Source organism: Myotis nattereri (genome assembly GCF_964212035.1).
Source record: "Myotis nattereri genome assembly, chromosome: 3".
NCBI lineage: Eukaryota > Metazoa > Chordata > Mammalia > Chiroptera > Vespertilionidae > Myotis > Myotis nattereri.
Window position 1 is genome coordinate 177,145,609 of NC_138077.1, and position 26,460 is coordinate 177,172,068.

Genomic DNA, 26,460 nt, shown 5'->3' on the forward strand with positions numbered 1-26,460 from the left:
TGGTTACCCCAGAGGTGTTAGGCCTTGCAAAACCTAAACTATCTGCTCTCTGAAGTTGCCATAGAATCAAAATATACTTCTAGATAACTTTTAAATATTTTTTGTAAAACAATTACCCAGAAAGTACAGATGGTTCCATAACTGTTTTAGTTCCATCTTGATTGACTTGCTCAAAAATATTTTTCTCTTCAGGGATGAAGATAAAGTAAAAACTTGGAAGCCCAAGTTTTTTAAGCCAAAGGGGGAAAAAGAGAAGAAAGATGCTCAAGGATCAGAAAGGTAAGTGCACAGGTGTGCCTACTTTACAGCTTCTCCACTCCAGGCTATTCCTCTCACCAGCTGCATACACTTAGAGGCAGTCAGGACATTTGATTTTCAGGTTCTTCATCTGCACAATGAGAATTGCAACACCTAAATGATGGTACAGTTGAGGGGATTAGAAGAGACACAGCATATGAAAATGTAAAGAGCAACACACATTTATCTGCATCATCTCTGCTTTTGGCAAATGGGAAGTGAGGAAAGATTTCAAACCAGCCCTTATCAAACAATGAAAACCTTCCAGTCTTCTTTAAGGCTGAAAAGATTTTCCCCCTATAAGACAAACCTTACATAATATACCAGTCTGAACATATATGAAACTTGGTGTCATATCATAAGACAGACTTCCCTAAAACACAATATAATTCTAGTTATGTCTACATTAGTGTTAATTTACAAAAGACTGTTTTATCCATTCAAAATCTAACCTTCCCTCATGTGATTCAAGCTCCCAGTTGGATTCAGTGGGCTGAGGGGGAGGCAATGTTTTTCACTGTCTTGGGTGGTGACTTGGTGCTCAGTGCACCAGCCTTCACCTCAGTTACTAGGAGATGGGGCAGCTCTGAGGCCCACTGTTTAACCAATGTCTTCGGGAAATCCTTGTCTAAACAGTCATTATGCTGGGAACACTGTGTGGTCTGTCTGCATTGGGAAACCTGTCTAGAAAAGTCCTACCAGGGGCACCCCAAAAGAAATAAGACACTAGCCTATGCCAAACTTAAACTCAGAGGACAGCATACAATGACCCTTCCTTTATATTTATGTTCTTTGGGTTTACACTTGATGTAATTTATTTTTCCAAGTAGGAAAGATGTATTCACAGACTAGAAAGCACTCCCCACCTTCAGCTTCATAGCACAGCAAAACAGAATTCCAAGAGAGGAAACAGAATTTCTTACTGCCCACCCCCCACAGACAGCTTCTTAGTATTTTAGTGACTGCACCTAAGTCTTTTTAGGAAAACGTTTTCTAGTGCTTTTTTTTTAAAATTCTTACAACAAACTGACATAATAGTTTTTATTCTCAACTGAGTAAATTTGAAAATGTGGTAAATTTTTAAATGCAGTATGTTGAGATTATCATTACTCCTGTAGATGGATGTATCAATTTCCATGTGCTCCTGACTCTTTTTTAAAATAATTTCTACCAATTTATTCTACCAATAAAAAATGCTTTCTACATTAGTACAATCTTTTCACTCTCCCTTTATTAATGTAAGATGGCACATTTTCAGAGACGCTGGGAAGGATAGCCCACCAGTAAGACGCCCCATGTGGACTTTGCATGTACAGGAACAGGGCAGCTGGAAGGCAGACTGTGGCCAGATTCTAAAGTGCCCTGTTTACCATGGGACTAGGACTTCATCTCTGAGGCAGTAAAGACAGATTCAAAGTTTTTAAGCAAGAGAGTGAGGCGGTCAATTAGATTCTAGAAAGATGACTGAAGACAGGTCTGCAGGTAGATTTGACGAAGGAAAGACAAGAGGGGGCATGGGAATGACAGTGTGCAAAGAACCTTGAATATCAGATGAGAACTGCCATTACCTAAAACATGGCAGTGACTGTGGAATGGAACATATAAGTAATGATTCTGGATAAAACTAATAGAACCTGTTTCCCTCTGTCAGTGCATTAAATAACTAAAATGCAGCACCAACCCCCAAATGAAGAGCAGGAGGGAGGAAAAGGAAGTAAAAGCATAGTCAGCCTCTACTGTAGGGTTATCCACTTTTATGTCCTGAAATTGTTGCATACATTTGTGACACCTTGCTTTATTTTCTTAATTCTGTCTTCTCCGTAATCATTCAGCAAACTGGAGAGGTCTCTGATTGATTCCCCAATTAGGTTTCAAAACTTGGAAAACCACAATACGTGAGCCATTTATTCTAACTGGTTTCCATTAATCTGAGGATGAGTGGGAATATTTATAATGTTACATAAGTTTCTTCTTTCAGAGAATCTGATTCAGAGAAGTTTCTCATGTAACTTAAATTGTGTGTGTGTTTTTTTTTAATACATTTTATTGATTTCAGAGAGGAAGGAGAGGGAGAAAGAGATAGAAACATCAATGATGAGAGAGACTCATTGATTATTTCCTGCACGCCCCCTACTGGGGATCAAGCCTGCAACTCAGGCATGTGCCCTTGACTGGAATTGAACCTGGGACCCTTCAGTCTGCAGGCTGACACTCTATCCACTGAGCCAAACCGGCTAGGGCAAATTGTTTATAAACAATTAGATGTTATTCAAAGTTATCTTGCTGTCAAATAAAACTGGTTAATTGCAAGGGGAAAGAACTGGTATTGTTTGGTTCAGTTGTTTTGACAATCTGCTATGGTTTGTGTATAAAACATATATAAAATTATAAACAACAACATTGCTAAATTTTTACTGAAATAGGACCACTTTATAAATTTAGAAACTTAAGGGTTTTACTAGTATACTAGAGGCCCAGTGCATGACATTTGTGTACTCAGGGGTGTGGGGGTCACTCAACCTGGCCTGCACCCTTTCACAGTCCAGGTGCCCTCGGGGGATGTCCACAGGAGGGGGGCTAAGCTGCAGTCGGATATCCTTAGTGCTGCTGTGGAGGCAGGCCGCTGCACTCGCCAGCCGTCAGCCTGGCTTGTGGCTGAGCAGTGCTCCCCCTGTGGGAGCGCACTGACCATCAGGGGGCAGGCATCTCCTCTGTTGAGCATCTGCCCCCTGGTGGTCAGTGTGCATCATAGCAACCGGTTGTTCTGCAGTTCGGTCGATTTGCCTTATATAGGATAGTACATTCAACCCTGCCTGCATTTTTTTTGCCAGTCTATCGCCTAGAAATTTCTTCAGAACCAAGAAGCAAAACTTAGAAAAGAGAATGGAAAGAGAAAAACTTTTTAGAGAAAGATTTGAGGTATGTTCTCCTCTGAAGGTAAAAACAACAACATTACAGGCTAGAAACTTCTGTTTATAAAGATTCTGACAGGATGTTGCACCCCTGCCTGATTCAGACATGATTTCTGACTATAAAGCTGGTATTGTTATGTTTTCTTGATGCATTCTTGTATTATCATGCCTTTGTATATGCTACTTCCTCTACCTGGAAAAAGTCCTAAGGTGCTCAGTCCAGATGTCACCCACTCTTGCCCAATTCCTCCAGGTGAAGTCACTCCCTCAGCACACACATTACAAACACACCTGTTACACAGATCAAAGGTGTTACAACCTGTGCACACACGCCCATTGGGAACTAAAACTCTCAAGTCCCTTTTGAAGGAGAGATTTTGTCTCACTCAGATTGCTCCCCAGCTCCCAACATAAACTGGTGACATACTGCTCAGTGAATGAGTGAGACACTGAACAAATACATGAACAGTGAAGAAGTGGGTGACACCTCTGCAGCTCCTGTCACAGAGTCCGTGGGCATTTTCCCATAATTCCAAATGAATCAAACAATTCTACCTTCTGGCTTTATATATGACCATAGTAAGAATTTATTAACTTAGGAACTTACTGAACACCTCCGATGTGCCAGTCACTGGACTGAGAGAGACAGAGTGTGCATCCTGCTCATAAAATTTGTCCAAGTTATGTCTCTGCCTAAAAACTTTCAAAGTATTCCATTTCAATAACTTTTATTCAGCTCAAATAATAAACTATTTGTGCCAGGCATTGAAGGTACAGGATGAATAAAAATACCTTACACTCTCATTTTATAGGACAAATGTTTATTATAATGCTGTAACAGGAGTATATACAAGATGCAATTAAAACAGTAAATTATTCAGAGCAGTGATGAAAGTCTTCATGCAGGGTGGTTAAGAGGGGGAAAAAAAGGTAGTCCAGGCAGAGAAAACAGCATGAGCAATGGCATGGAAATATGAAAGGTATGTGGTATATTCAGGATTATCATATAGCTTGATGTGGCTTCAATAAAAGAGACAGAAATGGGGGCATGGGAATGACAATGTGCAAAGGACCTTGAATATCAAGCTAAGAAATGTTACTCTGATCCTGAAAGCAGTGAAGAGTGGTGACCTAATCTGATTTGCGTTTTAGGAAATCACTGTGTACTCACAGTGAACAAGGGCCTAGAAAGGGTAAGAAATCACTTAAGAAGCCATTACTCTATAATACAAATCTGTCTTTGGATCAGATCCCACTTGGTATAGGGTGATCTTACAATTCATCATCCAAACTCAGGAGACTTTGAGAGTGGAAGGAGGTACCCCTCATCTTAAATAATAAGTATCTGTAAATAAACACTGTCCTGAGCAAAGGGAGAAGTTTGGCCACCCATATTTGGTAAAGTGACACCTGTCAGTATAAGCTATATATTCTGGAACACTTCTCTTTTTTTCAGTCAAGGGATCTCAATACTTAGGTGATGTACCTATAAATGTATAGGCCAGCTAGTTACCCCTAAGGTCAGATATTGAATTGCTCAACCAATATCAATCAGGTTTTTTGGGGGGGTTTTTTCAACAAATCCCTGACTTTGACCACAGAAGAAGAGTGGAAATTGCCCCCACACCTATTCTTACTATTTTAGCTATATATAGAAATATATAAATCCACCCAGAGGGGACGGGTAGAGAGTATGTAAGAACATTATAAATTCTAAGAGTGTTTCCTCCCACCTCCACCCTTTTTTGTAAACTTCTCCTTTCTTGGGTTTGGAACAATTAACATTACTATCCACAGTATTTAATGTATACCTATGTTACAGCGTTCTCATTCACCAGAATGCATTCTAGCACAATTAGATAATGGATGTGAAAACAATGAAAATGCGATCTTACCAAGCAAATATAAGATTGTGGCATTTTACCATTATTTCCTTAAATAACATTCCTTTCAATGATTGTTTTGCTATTATTTTCTATTCCCCTAAAAAATTAATATCTAGCATCTTGAGTTTATATTGTGGTTACTACTATATTACTTCCTCCATTGATTTTATTATAATGAAAGGAAAACGATGCAAGCACAGTCTGATTAGTGATTTCTCATTCCAGTATGATAAAGAGATTACTGTCATCAACACAGCAGTGGCTTGTTCCAGGAATTCAAGAAATGGGATCTTTGATTTGCCAATAACCCCTGGAGAAGAACTGGACGTCATTGATGTCACTGAAGAAAATCTAGTGATATGCCGCAATTCTAAAGGCAAATGTAAGTTACTGGCTCATTGCCCGCAAAATTTCACTTTAAAAAAAAAATCTCAAAGTATTCTCTCTATAACTTAGATTTTTGTTTCTATAGATGGATATGTGCTAATTGAACATCTAGATTTCAAGTAAGTGGTTTGATTTTGTACTTCAAATAATGATTTCTAAACACTTAACACATTGTTGTATACATTCATTTCAAAGAAATACTACTCAATTTATTTACAATTCAGGAACACATCTGAAAATTAGATATGTGACACCCTATTCTATAAGGATTACTTTGGAAGAGATTTTATTATTGTCTATTATTGTCTCCTGAGTGTGTTATCCAGCCCTACAGAGCATAATTATAAACATTTTAAAGGAGCATACAAATATTAAACGGGGTAAGAAATGCCCCAGAAATCTCCTGCTCAGTACTCCACTGTCTACATTTCAAAATATATTTCTATTTTTTCTTAGGCCTCAAGGTTGTTCACCTTAGGAAGATCCACATCCAGTGTACCATGCACAAGTGAGAACTAGGTCTGAGATACTGGTCCTGCTCCCATCAGTTTACATGTCAAAATGAGATGGTGGAAACGTTTGTTAGGAACTCAGAAGAGAAAACAAATCCTCCACATTTAGTTGATTTTACTCCCAAAAGGTTATCTTTCCATGTCTATTTTACTGCTGGCTCAGAGAATGGGAAAGTGTGTGTTAGCATTTGAGCACTTACTCAATGAGCCACATCTGAAGTTAGCAATCATGCCTATGGCACTACCTAGTCAATTGTACAGATGGTTAGTGTGCTTCCCATATGAGTACACAAGTGTTTATAACGTTCTAAAAGATGCTGTACATTTAAAATGGGTGTAATTTAATTCTAAAATAATAGTGCAACCATTTTATACTCAAAGTACAATTACAGCTCAAGGTATAAGTGTTCTGCTTTGTCACAAAATCAGACTCAAAATGGGTTTCTTTTGGAAATAGTATACTGAAAATCCACCCAATATACTTAAAGAAAATATATGCTGTATTGGCTTAAAATACCCTGTTGTCCAAAAATAAGTAATATCTTGTCTATGCCTGAACAATTATTTAAATAATAGAATTTATATGAAAGTAATGAAAAGTAAGCTGTTAATAACATTCTGTATTTCAAATGTTGTACACTGTCTGTTAAGCAGGGTGATTCTATCATTCCAGGGTGTGAATTTACTCCATGGCCACATCCTTTATATACTGTGAGATTATTTCTTAAGCATCTAGGTTCTTTTATTTCCTTTTTCAAGTTCCAAATAGCACTTGCCAATAAAGGCTAAGCTTATTCTAGAGACAAGAATCAAAAGTATTACAGTGTTTAGAGAGGGAAATAGGTATGAATGAAATGTGTCAAAGAGTAAGAAGGGCAACACTGAAGCTTGGCCTTTAACCACACATGTATTTGCTAGACGAGGCAGAGATAGAAAATCCACACTATCTGGTGATCAGGAAGAAATTGCAGGGACATGGCAAGAGCTGGAATGGGGTAAGTTGGGGCTAGAATATTCAGAGTGCTTACTCAAAGGTCTTAAACAGGAAGGCAATGCCAGATGTTTAGAGAGAAAAGAAAAAAACAACCCCAGCAATATGGGTGATATATTAGAGAGAGGAAAGACTAGGTGCTTTTGCAATATTCTAGGCAAAAGAGCATTTGACCATAAGACAGCAATAAAAATATATAGGGCAGGAGACTCACTAGAGATATTACAAAGGTAAGAGGAAGAATTAGGGAATGACTCCAAGATTTCTTGGATGGTACCCAAATTGGAAATATATTTCTGCTTGGATCCCCTAAATTAAATGTACCTACTCAGTGAGAGGCAGGGCAACCACAGCCCTCTCCCATACCTCGGGCCAGACCTGTTACAGTGGGCAAGGAGGTAAGTGAAAGAGAAGACAGGACTATGCAGAGCAGAGACCTTTCATGCAATAATTCTGCAGTGGCACCAGGACTAAATTTTAACTGAGATGGATTTGTCCCATCTCCTCACATGACCTCTTGTTCTAATTCCATGTCTTAGCTCAAAGTCTCAATTTTCTCATTAGTAAAACAGCTAACAACACTCACCTTATCTACTTCACAGGGGTTGTTGTCAGGCTGGAATGTAATAATATAAATAAAAGTGTCCTAAAATCTTTAATACAGAATACTGTATAAGTGCTGTTATTTCAGTACCTGGCCTTTTTTGAGGTTGGAAGATGTTGAAAACAAAAAATGTGTTTTGAAATTCAAATCTTAAGACTTGAAAAAAAATGGCTGGGATGTAAGTACTTTTACATAGATATATAGGGTGCCCCCCCCCAAAAAAAAAGTATGTATATATACCCTTTGAATAATTATAAAGGCAGTGTTTATGAAAATAATTTCATTTTCAAAATTGAGCTATCAGCTGTAAAAATGTGTATACATATATTTGGGATGCCCTATATTTAACGGGATTTTAAAACTGAACATTTTCCTATGTTTTTAAAGTATAAACCATTTGATTTAACATAAACTAGTACCTCATTACTATTTGTCGATATGAACTATATTTTTAGGAAAAATAATTGCCTCTAATCCATAATCAATGTGATTGTTTCTATTTCACTGTCAGCCACATTTCTTCCATTACTTAAATCATACCTAAATTTCTCACTCTATTGATCTGTAAAATTCTCTAATGTAAACATCATAACTCATCATAACTAAGACTTCAGTAATGTCATGTCTCTATTTTACTTTTAATTCTGCATGAAAACATATCAGTAAATATAACATTCAGTCAGATAAAAAACATACAAATGTACTTGACCCTAACAGAGGCTCACACTGGCTCACACAAATTCATTTATTGGCCAAGTCATCAGCCACCTGTTAACATGCACTGACAAAACCTTCCCTTCTTCCTGAGACTTCTGTGAAACACTTGGTTTTCCAAGATGACATAGCATTCTGTTGACTGGGCCCTCTCTTGCACACCTTCAGAACTTTTAGAACACAGATTGTAGGGGAAGAATAGGAAGAGAGGAAAAGAAGAATATTTAATGACAAATTCCTAAGACATAGTTGTTTCTGGGTAACAGGGTTAGGATGATTTTTTTCCCTCTTCTTCAAACATCCTTTACTTTTCAAATTTCCCACAGTAAGCATGCACTACCCGTGGAATTTAGGAAATAAAGGAAAAGCATTTTTACTAATCAATACAAATTCCTTCTTCTAAGTTTGGAAAAGCAAATTGAAATCTGGTATGTCTTGACTTTGATATGTCATTAATGAGGACTAAAGTACAGTGTTTTTCAAAAAGTTACTTTTAGGTATCAACACTAGTAAAAGAGAAAGATGCAAATTGACCATACCCCCAAACGCTTCCCATTGGCTAATCAGCACGATGTGCAAATTAACTGCCAACCAAGATGGCGGCCGGCAGCCAGGCAGCTGAAGCAAACAGGAGGCTGGCTTGCTCCAGTGACGGAGGAAGCCAACGTTCCCGGCCTGCGGCAGCCCAGCTCTAAGCTCCGGATGCAACAATGTTGCAATTATAGAAGCTAAACAAAGCCCAGATAACCTGCTTTCAGCAGCTGAGGCTTCAAGCTGGAGCTGGCCTCAGAGCTAAAGCCAGCTCTCAGCTCCAGTGACAGCCATAGAAGGTAAATAAATCCCAGAATAAAAAAGAAAAAAAGGAGAGGTTGGGAGCTTCAGTCACCTGCCAGCCTGAAAACGGCCCTCAGCCCCTCATCCAGACTGGCCAGGCACCCCAGTGGGGACACCCACCCTAAAGAGGGTGCGGGCAGCCTAAAGGGAGCCCTGCTCTGTGCGTAACAGGGGGCAGCGCCCCAACCCCCTGATCGGACCTGCTCTGTACGTGACAGGGTAGCGCCACAATCTCCCCATCGACCCTGCCTTGAGTGTGACAAGGGTCGGCACCCCAACCCCCCAATCAGCCCTACCCTGAGTGTGACTGGGGGTGGCATCACAACCTCCCTATCTGCCCTGCTCTGTGCATGACAGGGGGCGGCGCCCCAACTCCCCAATCAGCCCTGCTCTGAGCCCGACCAGGGGCTGCACCTAGGGATTGGGCCTGCCCTCTGCCACCTGGGAGCGGGCCTAAGCCAGCAGGTCGTTATCTCCCAAGGGGTCCCAGACTGTGAGAGGGCACAAGTGGGGCTGAGGGACACCCCCCTCCCCATCAGTGCACAAATTTTTGTGCACCGGGCCTCTAGTATAATTATAATTGTAAAAGATTATAATATATATTATAATTACATTGTGTGATATATATATATATATATATATATATATATATATATATATACACACACACACATATATATCTATACACACACACACTAGAATACTACTCAGCCATAAAAAAAAGATATGAAAAAGTATTTTGTGTTTATGGATTGGAAGAATTAACACATTTGCAACAACATGGATGGATTTTCAGTGTATTATGCTAAATGAAATAAGTCAGAAAAGGACAAAAAACATATTTCACTTATGAAATATAAAATAAAAATATAAAACAAAAGATGAATGAACAAAACAAACAAAAAAAAAACAATTTCATAAATACACACAAGTTGGTGGTTACCAAAGAGGAAAGTAGGGGGCAGTGAGGGCAAAAAGGGTGTCAAATATGCAGTGACAAATAAACACTAGACTTCTGGTGGTGAGCATACTATAGTGTATACAGACATCGAGTTGTATACCTGAAAGTTATGTTATTAACCAATGTTACCTCAATAATTTTAAAAATGCATTAAGCCACTAAGTTTGTGTAATCTGTTATGGCAGCAATAGAAAACTAATACAATGGCTAAAATTAGGACTACTACATATAACAAAGAAGACAACGATTGTATGAAGTCTCCAAGGAGTCACAGACAATCTTTTTCTACAACAGCTTTCTCTGTAACCATTACCTGACATGCAGAATATTAATTTAATAATTGAACAGAGACAAAAACAGCTTTCAAATTAACCAGAGAGTTTAATTTGATTTTGTGAACAAAAGCTCATAAAGCCATCAGATATGCTGCTTTTCTCTTATGAGTTTGTACAGTGCACATAGTAACAGGGTGAACCTGTAACTATGAAATGCTGTGTAATTCAAGAAGACATCTTTACCACGTGGTTACTGGAAGACAAATCCTTCCCACTGGACACTAAATACTCACAAAAGTTTCATAACAAAACTGAAATTTGAATCTATAGTTATTAAAATACAAAAGCACTGCAAGGCTGGTCTCTTTTTTTTTTCTCCCCGAAACAAATTACAAAAAGTGATCTCAATTTGAACAGCTAAAAATTTTTTTAATAGCTATGTAATCAAGTGCTTCAAAAATTGAATATATCAGCCTATGAAGTGGTTTTTTTTTTCTTTTTCAAAGATGAGCTAAGAAAGAATGAGTGCAGTGTGTTCTTGGGAAAAAAAGTTAATAATTAATATCCAATCTTACATTTTCTTATGATTGTCAAGGACATAGCCTAATGGCTGTCAAATTTAAGTTTTATTTTTTGCACTCGAAATTCACTATAGAATAGTTAAGTATACATGATAAAGAATTCAAGCATTCATCCTAAAACATTATTAAATTTACTATGCTTAGAATTTACAGTTCTATTACAATTTTACATTAAATACTCAAAACATTATACAACCATAAATTTGTGAACAGTCTTGAGAAAGCTATATTTCGGTACATTTAAGGCAGCTTCAGCCAACATTTTAAGAAGTTCTGAATATTTGTTGCAACAAAAGACAAATTTGATAATTGAATATTCACTGTTTTCAATAAATTTTAAGTGTCAAAATAAGAATATCATAATTTGTGAAACTGTGGTCTTAAAACATTTTTACTACTATATTCTTACCACATAAGACTTACCTAAAATCAAGATACTCATTCTATCAGTATCAAAGATATCTATAAAAAAAGGGGGAGGATTTACATTAAATACGAGCACGATAAACCCTGTATTTAAACAAGGGCCTTCAAACAGTTTCTCATACACATCTGTGAGGTAGGTTATTATCCACATTTTATAGATGAGAAAATGAAATGAGGTTATGTGACTTGCTGCTGACACAGCAGCCAGACTAAGATTCCAAATTAGATTATGTTCTTTGCTCTGCATTCTTTCCTTTACAAACTTTTTAAAGGGATGAAATATAAATATTGCTATTCATTGCACTCATTTTAAAAACAAGAGAAGACAGCCAAACTTTTATCAAGGTGACTTAAAAAGTGAAGCAACACAAAAGGAATAGGAGAATAATCTAGTGACCAACTTGTGATGACGACAGGGTGAGGTCTGGCCAAAGGAACCTGAAAACAAACAGGCACAAAGCAATGTGACCATTCAAGGAGGCAGATATAAGGAACAGTGAACGGAATTAGAACAAAAGAAAATACAGTTTAAACAAGTTTTTGACTAATTTTTACTCTTCCTATAACAAGGCACAATTAAGGTGTTTTTATTTTTTAGATCAGTGGGTCTGTTTCTTTTTCATTTTAGGAAATGTTATTTTGTCTAGAAAAAAAATGGCCTTTCTTCATAATGAAGCTAACTTAAAAAGGGATTTTTAGCTGTGAAAAATACATGCATAAATTAGCAGCAAAAATTATGCAATTCTCCTTGGCTATTCCTATTTCTCTTTGAAATTTTAAATCAACACAAAGTAGCAAACCTTGAATAAACAAATAAAAAAACTGTATGAACTTTGTCAAAATTCTATGAATGCTCACAGAAGTTTTCATGCTAGGGTATTCTACAAATACTGTGCTTTCTTTTGCCTGTAAAGAGAGCTCTGCTCTAGAATTTTCTTAATTGCACTTTAAATGTAACTGAAATTTACCTACCCTGCTTGTCCCAATAATCACGAGCTACATCCATAAAATCTCAACTGCTTTAGATATAAATAGTTACCAAAAGTCACATATAGCGTTGCGGCTGCAAACTGGCATTGCTATGTGAGGCTGGCAGTAAACATTAACACTGGCTCACAAAATTAATACAGGCCCACAGTCTGAGAACTTCTAGACCAGCCTGATTCTTATCAGGTTGTGGCTGAAAAGGTTTAACTAAAACTCAATCCAGACTGCACTGTGGGTCCTGCTCTCTCCTTTCTATTACTCTTCAGTGCCATGAAATGCATCATATTTACATGTGGAAAAGACTAGTAAGGATGCCAGCAACTGGTTTAAATAAATTTATATAATTTTTAAAGCTCATCAAACAAAAATTACATTTCAAAGTTGTTTCATAAGGTTTTGGAGAATATCAAGCTGGTAATAATTAGGTATTCATGAATAGAAATATACTCTATGAAAAGTGTCTTATCATCTAATATGCATACAAAATGAAAAATTATCCTTCTGTAAATGAAATTTAGGTATGCCTAAATCAGATAATAGTTTAAAAACTATAATTTAGGATAGGGGCTGGAGCTAATTTTACTTTTTAAAAAGATTGTATGATAAGAACCATGCAAATTAAAGGGAGAAGCATATGCTAAAAAAGTTCCTTCAGTATATTTTAATCACCCCCAATAACTCAGACTTACTTGTAAAAATCTATATGCTCATCTAAATATTTTAGATAATTACATCTAGTTAGTGCAATCAACTGGTTCAAATAATTAAACTAAGAAACAGTTAAGACTATGTCACTCTAAGACTTGAAAGCAAAACACCTGTGTTTATTTTTATTACTCAACTCCGATGTTTCAGTGACTGTTCTCTCCATCCTCCCCCACTTCCACCCTTCCTCCCCCTGCCAGGAAGGAGGCATATAAAGGGCAGTGATCATTGCTGATACATGTACGGCATGGATCTTTATGAAGAGCTTTCTGAGCCTGCTTCCTCACCTGGAAAGTGGGCACCTGGCAAGGTTACAGAAAATGTTAACTAAGTTAATAGATATGGATCTAAAAAACACTATAAAATGTATGGAGCACTTCCATCACCTCAAATCAGCCATGGTTTGCTTCTGTCAAGTGCACATGACATTTTAACATGTTTGGTTTTCTGCCATTTGTATTCCAGAGGATAACTGCATTTAGAAAAAATATTCCAATATATAACATCAAAAGGCTTCACCAAACATATACAGAACATTTTCACTAGTATAAAAACTCTAAATATATAAAATGTGGACACTAACGCAAATCATATGAGAAGACAGAACTTTAAAGCTCAAAGATACCTCAGGTTACCTTTTGTTATCTTTAGGTTACAAAAATGAATTACAACATAGGATGTGTCTTACCAATAGATTGCACATATCCCTCATCCAGAATTTCTAACAAAATAGAATCTCTGAGAACTATTATTAAAATAAATTATATTCCTTATTTAAAAGGCCACAAAGTAATAGGATACAGTAAAACCACAAGTAAAGAAACACCAGATTGAAAAGGTAGGGGTCTTCGAAAAAAACAAAAATAGCCAAAACTGTGAACATGTCTAGCATTTAGATATTGAGATTTCACAACCATTGATAGGATTTCAATTATTAACCAGTGAACAGACAAGAGGCAGTGTCTGTGGTAGACACGTTCCAAGCTTTTATATTTTACAAACGGAAGGTGTGGTTCTTACATTAACTCAGTATGCTGCACAATAATAGAGGTTACAGATAATTCCACAGTCAAAAAACCTGTAACAGTTGTCTATGATTATTTCCTCACTTATGTCTCATCAAATACTAAAAATCAATTTCTATTCCCTGAGTACCAACTGGCAAGGGAATAAGAGAAAGCAGCAACATACAGACAGTTCCCTGACATAGAAATGTGATCATTTCTGATTTAATTTAGGCTCCTGGATTCTCTATATAATAGCTAGTATCAAGGAATGCAAATGCTAGAGTTTACAAAACTGTCTCTTAAAAATTTTTTGACTGAGCCCTGGCTGGTAACTCAGTTGTTTAGGGCGTCATCCTGATACACCAAAATTGTCGGTTCGACCCCAGGTGAGGGCACATACAAAAAGTCATAAGTGGAATAAATCAATGTTTCTCTCTCTAAAAACAATTTTTTAAAAAATGTTAAACTGTAGATTGCCTCCCTCCCTCCCTATAAATTCAATTTGAGATGTTCTTTATTCCTACATTAAAGGATAATGGGAATTACATCTAAATATTTAGAAAATGTTCACTCACTACATCCATATTTTGAATGGAAGAATCAATGATACTGGCTCATTATCCATAGAGCCATAGCATTCGTCCCTAGTCTTAGTACTTTTTTTACAAGTAATCTGGTTCAAGATTTTTCAGTTACCCATTCAGCACACACAAAAAAGAATACATTGCTCCCAAATAATACCACGACCTGATTAAGAAAATTAAGGTGCTATAAAAATCAAGGTGCTATTTAGTGCAGCTCAAGGTGACTATGCCCACAGGTTAAAATGAAATTATTCTGATTTTGAACCAGATTCTCTCCAGCAATGAATAAGGAAAAAGGGATCTTTATTCTTAACTAAGAAGAGACAATAATTTTCCTAAAATAGTATTTTCCAAATTTGCTTTATCCATGGGTTAGTAAGTTGAAAAATCATGGTTACATTAATTCAGGCAAAGAGGGTAAACAAAGTTAAAGGGTTGCCTTTTTTCCACAGGGCATTAAAGCCTTTAACACTCTCATCTACTGTCACCTTCAAGCAGGAGAGTAGCAGGTAACATTTTCCAAACTTGTTCGAATTGAATCGTTCTGCAGAGCATCTCGCAGGATACTATTTGGGAAATGCTATTCTAGAATCCTATGGAGTCCATTTCCATGACATAGCTAAGCCTTTATCTATAACCTAACAATAGAAGCTCTCTGCTAGAATTTTAACTGGAAACAATTGTTCCTACCACAGATCTGCCTACCACAAACCACATCCACAATTAACCAGTATATAAGACTGAAATGTGGGGATTTAGTACTGATTGTTTCCTTCTCTGTTCATTAGCAACAGAAAGCCTCCTTTGACAATGTTCTAGCCCAGTGGTTCTCAACCTTCCTAATGTTGCGACCCTTTAATACAGTTCCTCATGTTGTGGTGACCCCCAACCATAAAATTATTTTCGTCGCTACTTCATAACTGTAATTTTGCTACTGTTATGAATCATAATGTAAATATCTGATATTCAGGATGTATTTTCATTGTTACAAATTGAGCATAATTAAAGCATAGTGATTAATCACTAAAACATTGTAATTATATATGTGTTTTCTGATGGTCTTAAGCAACCCCTGTGAAAGGGTCGTTCGACCCCCAAAGGGGTCACGACCCACAGGTTGAGAACCACTGTTCTAGCCCGTTATCTTGGACTAAGCCTCATGGAATCTTCTCTCCACAAAACAATTTTAGATTCACAGAATAGCTGTGCTTTAAAAACTTAAACATACAAAACCAAACTGTGATCCTTGGTTCTCCTAAATTCAACAGGTAACTACCAAATTATAGATATTCGTGAATATTGGCAAGAATGAGAAAATATTAAATTTTTTTAACTCTCAAAAAATATGATAATCATCCATATAAAGTAGTTTTGATATGAGTTTCTCATATATGATTTATTAAGACTAACAAAAATAAAATACCACTAAGTTCCTTCCTGTTGTTTCTCCACCTACAAAATTATTAGGGATTTTGTCACTGAGGATAAGGAGTCAGATTAGTTCCTTATTTCTAAGGTCATCCCATTGATAGTTAGGCACAGGTTATGAGGTGGCCTTGCTTTTCCAAAAAGTGGTATTTACACACTTGGAGAGGCCAAAATTATCTACAATGCACATCAGACTAACACAATAGGAATACTGCTTATCCCTATAAAAATAATCAAAAAAAGCACCCTTTTGTGCCACTAGGTGGCAACCTTTCAAGGGCTTACACTTAAAACTTCTTGACTGCAACCCCACCCTCTTTCCCAGCAAGGGTTCCTTTTATTTTGATATTAAGTCAGACTTAAAAAGTTACTTAACAGGAATTTTTAAAAGTTCTACAAAACAATGTGATGTAACACTGCACACTCCTGACTCAAAACTGTTTAAAGGTAGACATGCTTGTCTTCCACTGACACGGAAGAAATTTGGTCTAACATTCTCATTTGCTTCTGGTAGGAAGCATTACTTTTGGCAAAGAGAAACCTGTCAAGGCTTAGTCACTTTTTGTTTTCAAGAGCTTAATTCTGTCTAGGGTAAATCAGGTGAATGAGATTGTTAATCACAATATGCTGTAGAAAACGAATAAATACAAATTAGGTAAATTATACATAATTTTAAAATTAAATACTTTTACTAAAGCAAAATATAATTAATAAGCTATTATCTATCCTGCTGTGTATGTGTGTGTTTTTTTTAAGATTAAAAAAAAAAAATAAAAACACAACCTGGACAAAACAAACAAACAAACAAAAACCTGTTTGGGTTTCCTTTAAAAAGCATTGGTGTGTGAATACATACATGTATATATGTAAACAACACATATATTTATACAAGAGATTTTTTTTTTTAATGTTTAAGGCTTCCCTGCCCTAAAAAGTTCAACAGTGAGGGTCACAGCCTATCAAGTTCTGGAATTACATAAAAGCCCTTAAGGCCAGAACAGTGTTTTCAAATTGGATGTAAAAGGCTAAACCAATCAGCCACTAAGGATCATACAATAAACAAAGACAATGGTGACCAGGAAAAGTGAAGAAGAGGGTGGCTGCAATGATAAACTTCCCCTGAAGAATTAACATGTGGGATGTAACACACACACACCCTACCACCACACATAATAAGAGATCAAAGATAAAAGTTCTCTTTTAAGGAACTGATTTTCCTTTGTTTCATGTAACTGTCAGTTTTATCATGCTTAGTAAAATACAAAAATAAAGCCAAAAAGAATTTGAGAAGGGTAGGTTTTAAAGGCCTGTTTTAAATGATATAAGTTTATGACAAAAGTTGTTGCAATTCAAGATGTTCCAATATGGAGTAGAACCTTGAAGGTTCTTAAAATAAGTATATTATTCATGGAAATCCCATATAATAAAAGTGTAGTATGCAAATTGTCCCCTTGGCCGGGAGGTCGTGTGGGAGTTTGACCAGCGGGCGGGGCCGGCCAGGGGAAGAGAGGGAGGCCCCAGCCGGCAGCCGCTAGGGACCCTAGCAGTGCACGAAATTCATGCACTGGGCCTCTAGTCTCAAGATAAAACCTCTAGTTGGTTAAGGTTGTTGTTAAGAAACCAGGAAATCATGGTTACTGTTTCAGGACCACAGCCTTTCTGTTAAATACGAGGCAAAAATTCCTAGAACTTAGCTTCTGAAATTTTAAGATTTCAATATTTAAATAGTATTTTACTAATGGTGGTTTTATTTTTCAATTATGTGCAAAAAGAATGGTGCAGCCCTGGCTGGTGTGCTCAGTAGTCAGAGCGTCAGTCAAACTGCACAACAGAGAGTTGGGAACTTGATTCCGGATCAAGGGCAGGTACTTGGGTTCCCAGATTGTTCCCCACCTCTGGTCAGAGCATGTGCAGGAGGCAACCCAGCGATGTGTCTCCCTCACATCTATGTTTCTCTCTTTCCCCTTCTCACTTCCACTCTCTCTAAGGCAGTGATGGTGAACCTTTTGAGCTCGGCGTGTCAGCATTTTGAAAAATCCTAACTTAACTCTGGTGCCGTGTCACATATAGAAATCTTTTGATATTTGCAACCATAGTAAAACAAAGATTTATATTTTTGATATTTATTTTATATATTTAAATGCCATTTAACAAAGAAAAATCAACCAAAAAAATGAGTTCACGTGTCACCTCTGACACGCGTGTCATAGCTTCGCCATCACTGCTCTAAGGGATCAATGGAAAAAATATCCTCACTCCTTGGATGAGGATTGAAAAAAAGAAAAGAATTGGGAGCATAAACATAGCTTAAAGTTTGCTGAAATTTTTAGGTAGTAACTGGATTTACCTACACCAAAGAGTAAAGCAAGGAGGTGCTGCCAAACCACCCTCTGACTGAGATTGTTCACCAGTGAAGGTGTATTAATCATCTGTAATGAATTCACAATTTTAATTAATGATCTTCATCAGTGTTCATCTACTAATGATACTGCCTATATGAATTTATCATAGTACAATTACAGATTTCTACAGATAAATAAAATGTCAGACTTTTGTTTTCATAATTTCAATGGCATTGAGTGTCCCCTGGCAATATTCATGTCTGTCAATCAGCATTTTAGAGTATGTGTACACATAAGTAAAATAATAATTTAAAGAATACATGTGATTTCACAGTGCAACAACAGAAAGATATAAACTAGGGGAAAATCATCAACGAGCTAAAGTAGTGATCAGACTGGCACACATTTCAAAAAAATCCATGGTGTGGCTGCCCAGGCGAGGTGTAACTGAGGACAGTGTGCTTCCAGTCAAGGAGCCAGTGAGGGAGCCCGACAGTGAATAGCTCTCAGCAGTCACAGAATCAAAACTTGATCTGGGTCTATGTAAGCCGGCAGTAGAAGAAGAACGCTGAGGTGTCGAAGAACCAGACCTCTGCTCCATCACTTCATCTGAAATGGACCAAAGCAGAGCAATTTATCAGAAAGGTATATTTGCCCCAGCCCTTCTTATGAAGATGCTATCAGAGAATTAAGTAAGTAAACACATCTGGGCAAAGGAGACTAAATAATAAATGTCATATTTCAGTGTTTTAGGAGCAGGTGACCTCTTCCCTCCCCAACAAACATAACAGACATGACTAATTAATCACAACACTTCCATACAGTCAAAATGTGACCCCCTACATCCTTCTCAGCAAGGATTCGGCATTAACCTTGAAATCAAACTATATACTTGCATGTGAATAAAGCACATCCTGAAGGATTTTCTTGTGGTGTATCAACAAAAAATCACTAAGATAAAAGTAACCATTACATAGTGGTTCTGTGAACATTTGGTACACAATGAAACTCCTTGGGGTGGGGGGTGAGGAAAATCTTTTTAAAAATGAAGATTATACACCATGACCAAGTAGGATTTATTCCAGGGATGCAAGGCAGGTATAATATTCGCAAATCAATAAATGTGATACATCACATAAACAAACTGAAAGACAAAAATCACATGATCATAATCAATAGATGCAGAAAAAGCTATTGACAAAATGTAACACCATTTCTGATTTAAAAAAAAAAACTCTCATCAAAGTGGGAATAGAGGGATCATAACTCAATAAAGGCCATATATGACAAACCTACAGACAACATCATACTTTATGGGCAAAAACTAAACCCATTTCCCCTAAGAACAGGAACAAGATAGGGATGCCCACTTTCACCACTCTTATTCAACATAGTACTGGAAGTGCTAGCCACAGCGATCAGACAAGAAGAAAACATAAAAGGCATCCAAATTGGAAAGAATGACATGATATCGTACAAAGAAAACCCTAGAGACTCCACCAAAAAACTACTAGGTTTAAAAAAGGAATTCAACAATGTAGCAGGATACAAAATTAACACCAGAAATCAATGGCACTTTTATACACCAATAATGAATTCTCAGAAAGAGAATCAAAATAAACAATCCATTTACCATAGCAACAAAAATTAAAATGCTTAGGAATAAACTTAACCAAGGAGGTAAAAAAAAACTTATACTCGGAAAACTACAGGACGTTAAAAAAAAGAGATGGAGGAAGATACAAACAAGTGGAAGAACATACCATATTCATGGATTGGCAGAATCAACATTTAAAAAATGTCTGTACTATCCAAAGCAATCTACAGATTCAATGTAATCCCTATTAAATTACCAATGGCATATTTCACAGATCTAAAACAAATACTCCAAAAATTTATATGGAACCAAAAAAGACCCTGAATAGACACAGAAATCTTAAGAAGAACAAAGTTGAAGGGATCACAATACTCAGTATCAACTTAAATTACAAAGCCACTGTATTCAAAACATCCTGGTACTGGTACAAGAACAGACATATAGATCAATGGAACAAAACAGAGACCCCAAAAATCCACCCAAGCCATTGCACTCAATTAATTTCTGACAAAGGAGGCAAGAGCATACAATGGAGTCAAGACAGTCTCTTCAATAAATGGTGCTGGGAAAATTGGACAGATACATGCAAAAAAAATGAAACTAGATCACCAACTTACACCATACACAAGAATAGAGTCAAAATGGATAAAAGACTTAAATATAAGACGTGAAACCATAAAAATCCTAGAAGAAACCATAGGCAGCAAAATCTCAGATCTCTCTCATAGCAATATGTTTGCAGATACATCTCCTAGAACCTAGGGCAAAGGAAACTAAGGAGAAAGTAAACAAATGGGACTACATCAAAATAAACAGCTTCTGCACAGCAAAAGAAACCATCAACAAAATGAAAAGGGAGAACATATTTGACATACATTTAATAAAGTGTTAATATCCAAAATATACAAGGAACTCTTATACAACTTAACAAAAGGAAGACAAACAATCCAATTAAAAAATGGGCAAAAAGGTAGTAGCATAATTTACAATAGCTATTGCAATTTACAAAAACAGACCCTAAGACAGAAGTATCGAACAGACTCAAACCTCAGAAGGAAGGCAGGGGAGGGGGCGGGTAGGAAGAGATCAACTAATGAATCATATCCATATATGCATAATCCATGGACACAGACAATAGGGTGGTGAAGGCCTGGGATGGGGGGTGAGGGCAGAGTGGGAGAGGTCAAAGGGGGAAAAGGAGGACATAGGTAATACTTTCAACAATAAAGATTAAAAAAATACTATATTGTTTTCTCAAAGCAGTCATCAATATTATATTTTAAAGTACAGTGCTTCCTAATTTGAAAGACCAAAACTATCCAGTGTTTTATTTCCCATTATTTCATTAGTTTCAATGATGGTAACACACACACACACACACACACACACACACACACACACACACACAAGGGCAAAAAACCTAAATAGACCTTTCTCCAATGAGAACATAAGGATGGCCAAGAGACATATGAAAAAACACAAACCTCGGTGGACCAAATGTGCCCATTGTCTATTAAAACGACAATGACATATCTCCTCACACCTGTCAGAATGGCTATCATCAACAAATAAACAAATGACAAGTGCTGGCAAAGATGTGGAGAAGAGGGAATCCTACTACACTGCTGGTATGAATACAGACTGGTGCAGTCATTATGGAAAAGATTATGGAGTTTCCTCAAAAAATTAAATATGGAATTGCCATTTGACCCAGTGATCCCACTTCTAGGAATATATCCTAAGAAACTGAAACACCAATCAGAAAGAATGTATGCACCCCTATGTTCATAGCAGCACAATTTATAATAACTAAGATTGGGAAATAGCCCAAGTGCCCATCAGTAGATAAGTGGATAAAAAAGCTGTGGTACATTTAAACCATGGAATACTATGCAGCAGTAAAAAAGAAGGATCTCTTACCCATTGAGACAGCATGGAGGGACCTTGAGAGTATTATGCTAAGCAAACTAAGCCAGTCACAGAAAGACAGTATCACATAATCTCACTCTTATGTGGAATCTAATGAACAAAATAAACTGTTGAACAAAATAGATCTAGAGACGTAGACGCATGAAACACACTGTCAAATCTCAGAGGGAGGGTGGGGGGTGGTGGAGGGTTGGGAAGTGGTCAACCAAAGAACTTGAATGCATATATGTATAAACCATGGACATGGACAATAGGGTGGTGAAGGCCTGGGATAGAGGGTGGAGAGTGGGCTATAAGGGGTCAATGGGATAAAAAAGGAGACATATGTAATACTTTCAACAATAAAGATTTTTCAAAATCTTTTTAAAAATGCAGATTCCCACCCTAGCCAGTTTGGCTCAGTGGATAGAGTGTCAGCCCTCAGACTAAAGGATCCTGGGTTCGATTCCAGTCAAGTGTACCTGGGTTACAGGCTCAATGCCCAGCCCCAGTCAGGGTGTGTGCAGGAAGCAACCAATTGATGTGTCTCTCTCACATGGATGGTTCTCTCTGTCTTTTCCCCTCCCTTCCACTCTCTCTAAAAAATAAAATAAGGAAAAATATCCTTGGGTAAGGATTAACAACAACAACAAAACAGATTCCTAGTTTCCCATCTCCAGAGATTCTGGATTAGTAGGTCTGGGGGCAGTTCCCAAGAATCTGCATTTTAATAAGAATTCTGGGTAATTTTTATAAAGGTGGTCTAGGGATATATAAACACTGCTATAGATGATGGTATTTCAAAAACAAAATTTAAAAGCTCTGTTTAAATCAACTTCCTGTATCTAAACTCTCCTGTTCCATTCAGTTCCTGACCGTGGGTTTATTCCGTTGTTATTCTACTTTGGCCTATGAATGAAATAAGCACATTTGGTCCACCCAGGTTGACTCTTGGCACACAGTGAATATCTGGACAGGACCTCCTTCCCTGGCTCCTTTGGCTCCTGGATGGCCATGGGCACCGAAATCTAACCTAAATCCCAAGAGAGGCCTATTTGGTCATTTTGACCAATCAGGGTGAGAGAAGCTGATGAAGGGCAAATTTAGGTTTTGTAACACTAACAGTAACAAATTATGAATGAGGGACTGAGATAAAGAACCTGACAACATCAGCTAATTTTAGTTAAAAATTGCTTCCCTGGTTTTTGCTCCACAATCAACACGTCAAATGACTTTTTATGGCAAGGAAGTACTTCTTTTGGAGAGGTGCTGGGTTAGAGATATTCCATGTGTCTTTGATCTTCTTCATTTCACTTACATTTTTAGCTAAATCTAGATTACTTAAAAACCAGTATAAAAGACCTACCCACCATGCCTTTGAGATGATTTTAACATCTTGTCAACTAGTGCCAAGTTTTATCTTCTCAGAACTCATGCCTGCATAGCTTCCTTACCATCAATGCTTTTAAAGTCCAAAAGATAACTTCTATTGTCAACCAGGTAAAGCTGTAAGCTCATTTTCACATAATTGCCAGTCACTGGGTTTCTTCTCCTGACACGAAGGTGGTATGCGTTCACTACCTAAAACAAGAAATCTTTGTGAAGGAAAAATGTTAAAATTAACAAACTATAAAACATCTCCTTATTCTTATTGCAAAGAATATAAAGAAGAATCACTGATAGAAGTGGGATAGAGAAGAAATTCCCGGATGATCCCTTTTTATATTACATGGTAATTCAGTATTTTTAATCCTCACTAACAATACTGTTTACAGCAATTAAAATTAAAAGAAACTCAGAGATTATAGAGTCTAGCCTTCATTCTATATATGCCTCACTTTAAAATGAAAATTTTGGCTGCCCAGCCTCAACTTGAATACTTTTACCTATAAATATGGAATAGAAGAAATAAAGGGAAACTAATGTGTTACAGGTTTGTATCAGGCATTGTTAACAGGTATTGTCACAAAATTTAAATATCACAAAAAATCCTGTGAAAAAGAAATATATTATCTGCCTCTGAAGATAAGAATACTGCAGCTCAGATAAAGAAGATTCAGGGTTTGCAAAAACATCTATCAAATTAGTTACAAAAAGTTTTTGGTAAGGAATTTTAAAGATATTAACCTCTCTTTTTTAACTGACTAATGACTACTTCAGAAAAGAGAGGTCTGAGTTTTAAATGGGTTTAAGGAAATATTTTATCTATGCCTTTCACATACAAAGAATGAAATGAAAATGACTGATATATTCAAACATGTCAAGTGAATATTTACATGGTATGTTTGAATGTTTTTCTTCTACCTTTAAAAATACATTCACAGTCCTCAAAAAAGGAACAAGCGTTAAAGGAATACCTGGAATAAAAAAAAAAATGCTTTTATTCCCAACAAATAAATAGAATTGAAATGAATTTGAGCACTTACATTTTTAAAGAGTAAAATGTGGGCTGAGAGTAAAAATATATTTCGTAATTAAGGATTGAAAGCACCAGCCAAGGAAGAGAGGTTTTCTCAACTCAGAGAAAAGTATTTGTTCACTGAATAAATATATCCTGATGTATACTACGTATTGACCACTAGCTGCTACTGATACTGACAAAGAGAAACCCTGCCTAAAAGTGGAGAGAGAAATGTAAAAACATAGCATCTTTGAAGACATATGACTTTTTACTGCTATAATGCAGTGGTTCTCAACCTTCTGGCCCTTTAAATACAGTTCCTCATGTTGTGACCCAACCATAAAATTATTTTCGTTGCTACTTCATAACTGTAATGTTGCTACTGTTATGAATCGTAATGTAAATATCTGATATGCAGGATGGTCTTAGGCGACCCCTGTGAAAGGGTAGTTCGACTGCCAAAGGGGTCGCGACCCACAGGTTGAGAATCGCTGCATATAATGAATGCTGAAACAGGTGGACTATTTTCTCAGGTGATTTCAAGTTGATTACTTTTTGTTTCTTTGCCAAAAATACTATTTTGTAATTCAAAATATGTAGGTCCCCAACATCAACATACTTCTTCCTTACAGAGATTTGTGTTGTTTTGAATGCACATGGTATATTATTGCAAAGAATGGCAGTTATAGTCAGAAGTATCAAGACCACTACATTTCTATCTAAATAAGAAACAAATCTTTAATTGACCTCAGTACTCAACTCAGCAGTTGAGAGCAGTTTACTACACACACACACACAAAAAAAATGGCTTCTACAAATGATCTTAATATACAATTTCCTACCTTCCATTCAAAATCCAGCTGCTTCATAGCTCGGTAAACTTCAGCCATAATGTCATATGGTTTGCTTTGACTTCGGATTCCAAGATGCCACTTGGCTTTCTTTACAGCCAAAGATTTGGGCTTAGTTGTATTCAGTGCATCCAATGGACATCTTGCTTTAGGGCTGTCTGCTATAAGAGGTGGCATCCTTTCTGGATGAGGTTTCAGGCCTGGAGGAATATGCATGGCACTATCATCCATAAAGGAACCCGTTGGGGGACTAGACGCGAGGTAGAACTCACTGGCTTGGTTCATTATTCTCCGATTGTCAATAATAAGATGATAGGCCACTGCAAGCTGGTCTTGAGGGTCGCCACTATATAGACTGTTCATTACTTCTGATTCCGTACACTCAAATTTTTCACACACTTCTTTCACAGCCTCATCATCAATGACGTTAGCATCATAGGAGGGGTCTTCAGGAAATAAGTAACTGGGCAAATCTTGTTTAAACCATTCATGCTCTCTAGGAAAAACACCACAATACACTATTGTAAGAACATGCTTTGGCAAGTCCCAAAAAATTTAGACATGGGCAACACAATATAACAGAATCAGAAATACCTAGTTACTTACTAGCTATGTAACCCTGGCTGAGTTAACCTTACCCTTGAGAAAACTATGGTTATTCAGACTTGGTATTTGGCTGACATTTTCTCAAAAATAAACAAAATGAACCTGTCATTGTGAAGGAGACAACTGGAAGTATTTGATGTCAATGATAAAATCCAACCTCTCAAGCAAAATTTTACAATTTTGTGTTTTTGTATCTGTGTGCACGAGTTTGAAAACTTCCCAATACTTAAAGACTTTTCTGATAACTTTGTAGTGATGATAATGATAATCCTATCTAATAAAAGAGAAACATGGTAATTAGCCATAACTTCGCTACCCTTCCCATTGGCTAATCAGGGCGATATGCAAATTAACTGCCAACCAAGATGGTGGCTGGCAGCCAGGCAACTGACAGGAACAGGAGGCTTACTTGCTCCAGTGACGGAGGAAGCCAAGATTCCCCGCCTGCCACTGCTGGGCTCTGAGCTGCTCTCTAAGAAACATTGTTACAAATACAGAAGCTAAACAAAACCCCAGAAACCTGCTTTCAGCCGGCCGGGATCTCAGAGGTGGAGTCGCAACAAAGTTTCAAATACAGAAGGTAAACAACGCCCAGAAACCTGCTTTCAGCAGCCAAGGTCTCACAGCTAAAGCCGGCTCTCAGCTCCAGTGACAGCCATAGAAG

At 37.0% G+C, this 26,460-nt stretch overlaps 2 protein-coding genes across 2 annotated transcripts in view; one reads left to right on the top strand and one right to left on the bottom strand.

The window, feature by feature from the left end:
* FYB2 (FYN binding protein 2) overlaps nucleotides 1–5,586 on the top strand; it is a gene marked incomplete at both ends in the record, with an annotated part of 100,905 nt that extends 95,319 nt beyond the window's left edge. The window contains 4 exon segments of the mRNA XM_081085755.1: nucleotides 193–279; nucleotides 3,129–3,216; nucleotides 5,321–5,507; nucleotides 5,510–5,586. Of these exon segments, the coding sequence (XP_080941881.1) occupies nucleotides 193–279; nucleotides 3,129–3,216; nucleotides 5,321–5,507; nucleotides 5,510–5,586 (439 nt within the window).
* An 11,418-nt stretch (nucleotides 5,587–17,004) lies between these two features.
* Nucleotides 17,005–26,460, bottom strand: part of PRKAA2 (protein kinase AMP-activated catalytic subunit alpha 2) — a 56,467-nt gene continuing 47,011 nt past the window's right edge. The window contains exons 7-9 of the mRNA XM_081085591.1: nucleotides 25,182–25,686; nucleotides 23,393–23,519; nucleotides 17,005–19,042 (exon numbers count right to left, since the gene is read on the bottom strand). Coding sequence (XP_080941717.1) covers nucleotides 18,804–19,042; nucleotides 23,393–23,519; nucleotides 25,182–25,686 — 871 coding nt within the window. The 3' untranslated portion in view covers nucleotides 17,005–18,803. The remainder of the gene's footprint in view (nucleotides 19,043–23,392; nucleotides 23,520–25,181; nucleotides 25,687–26,460) is intronic.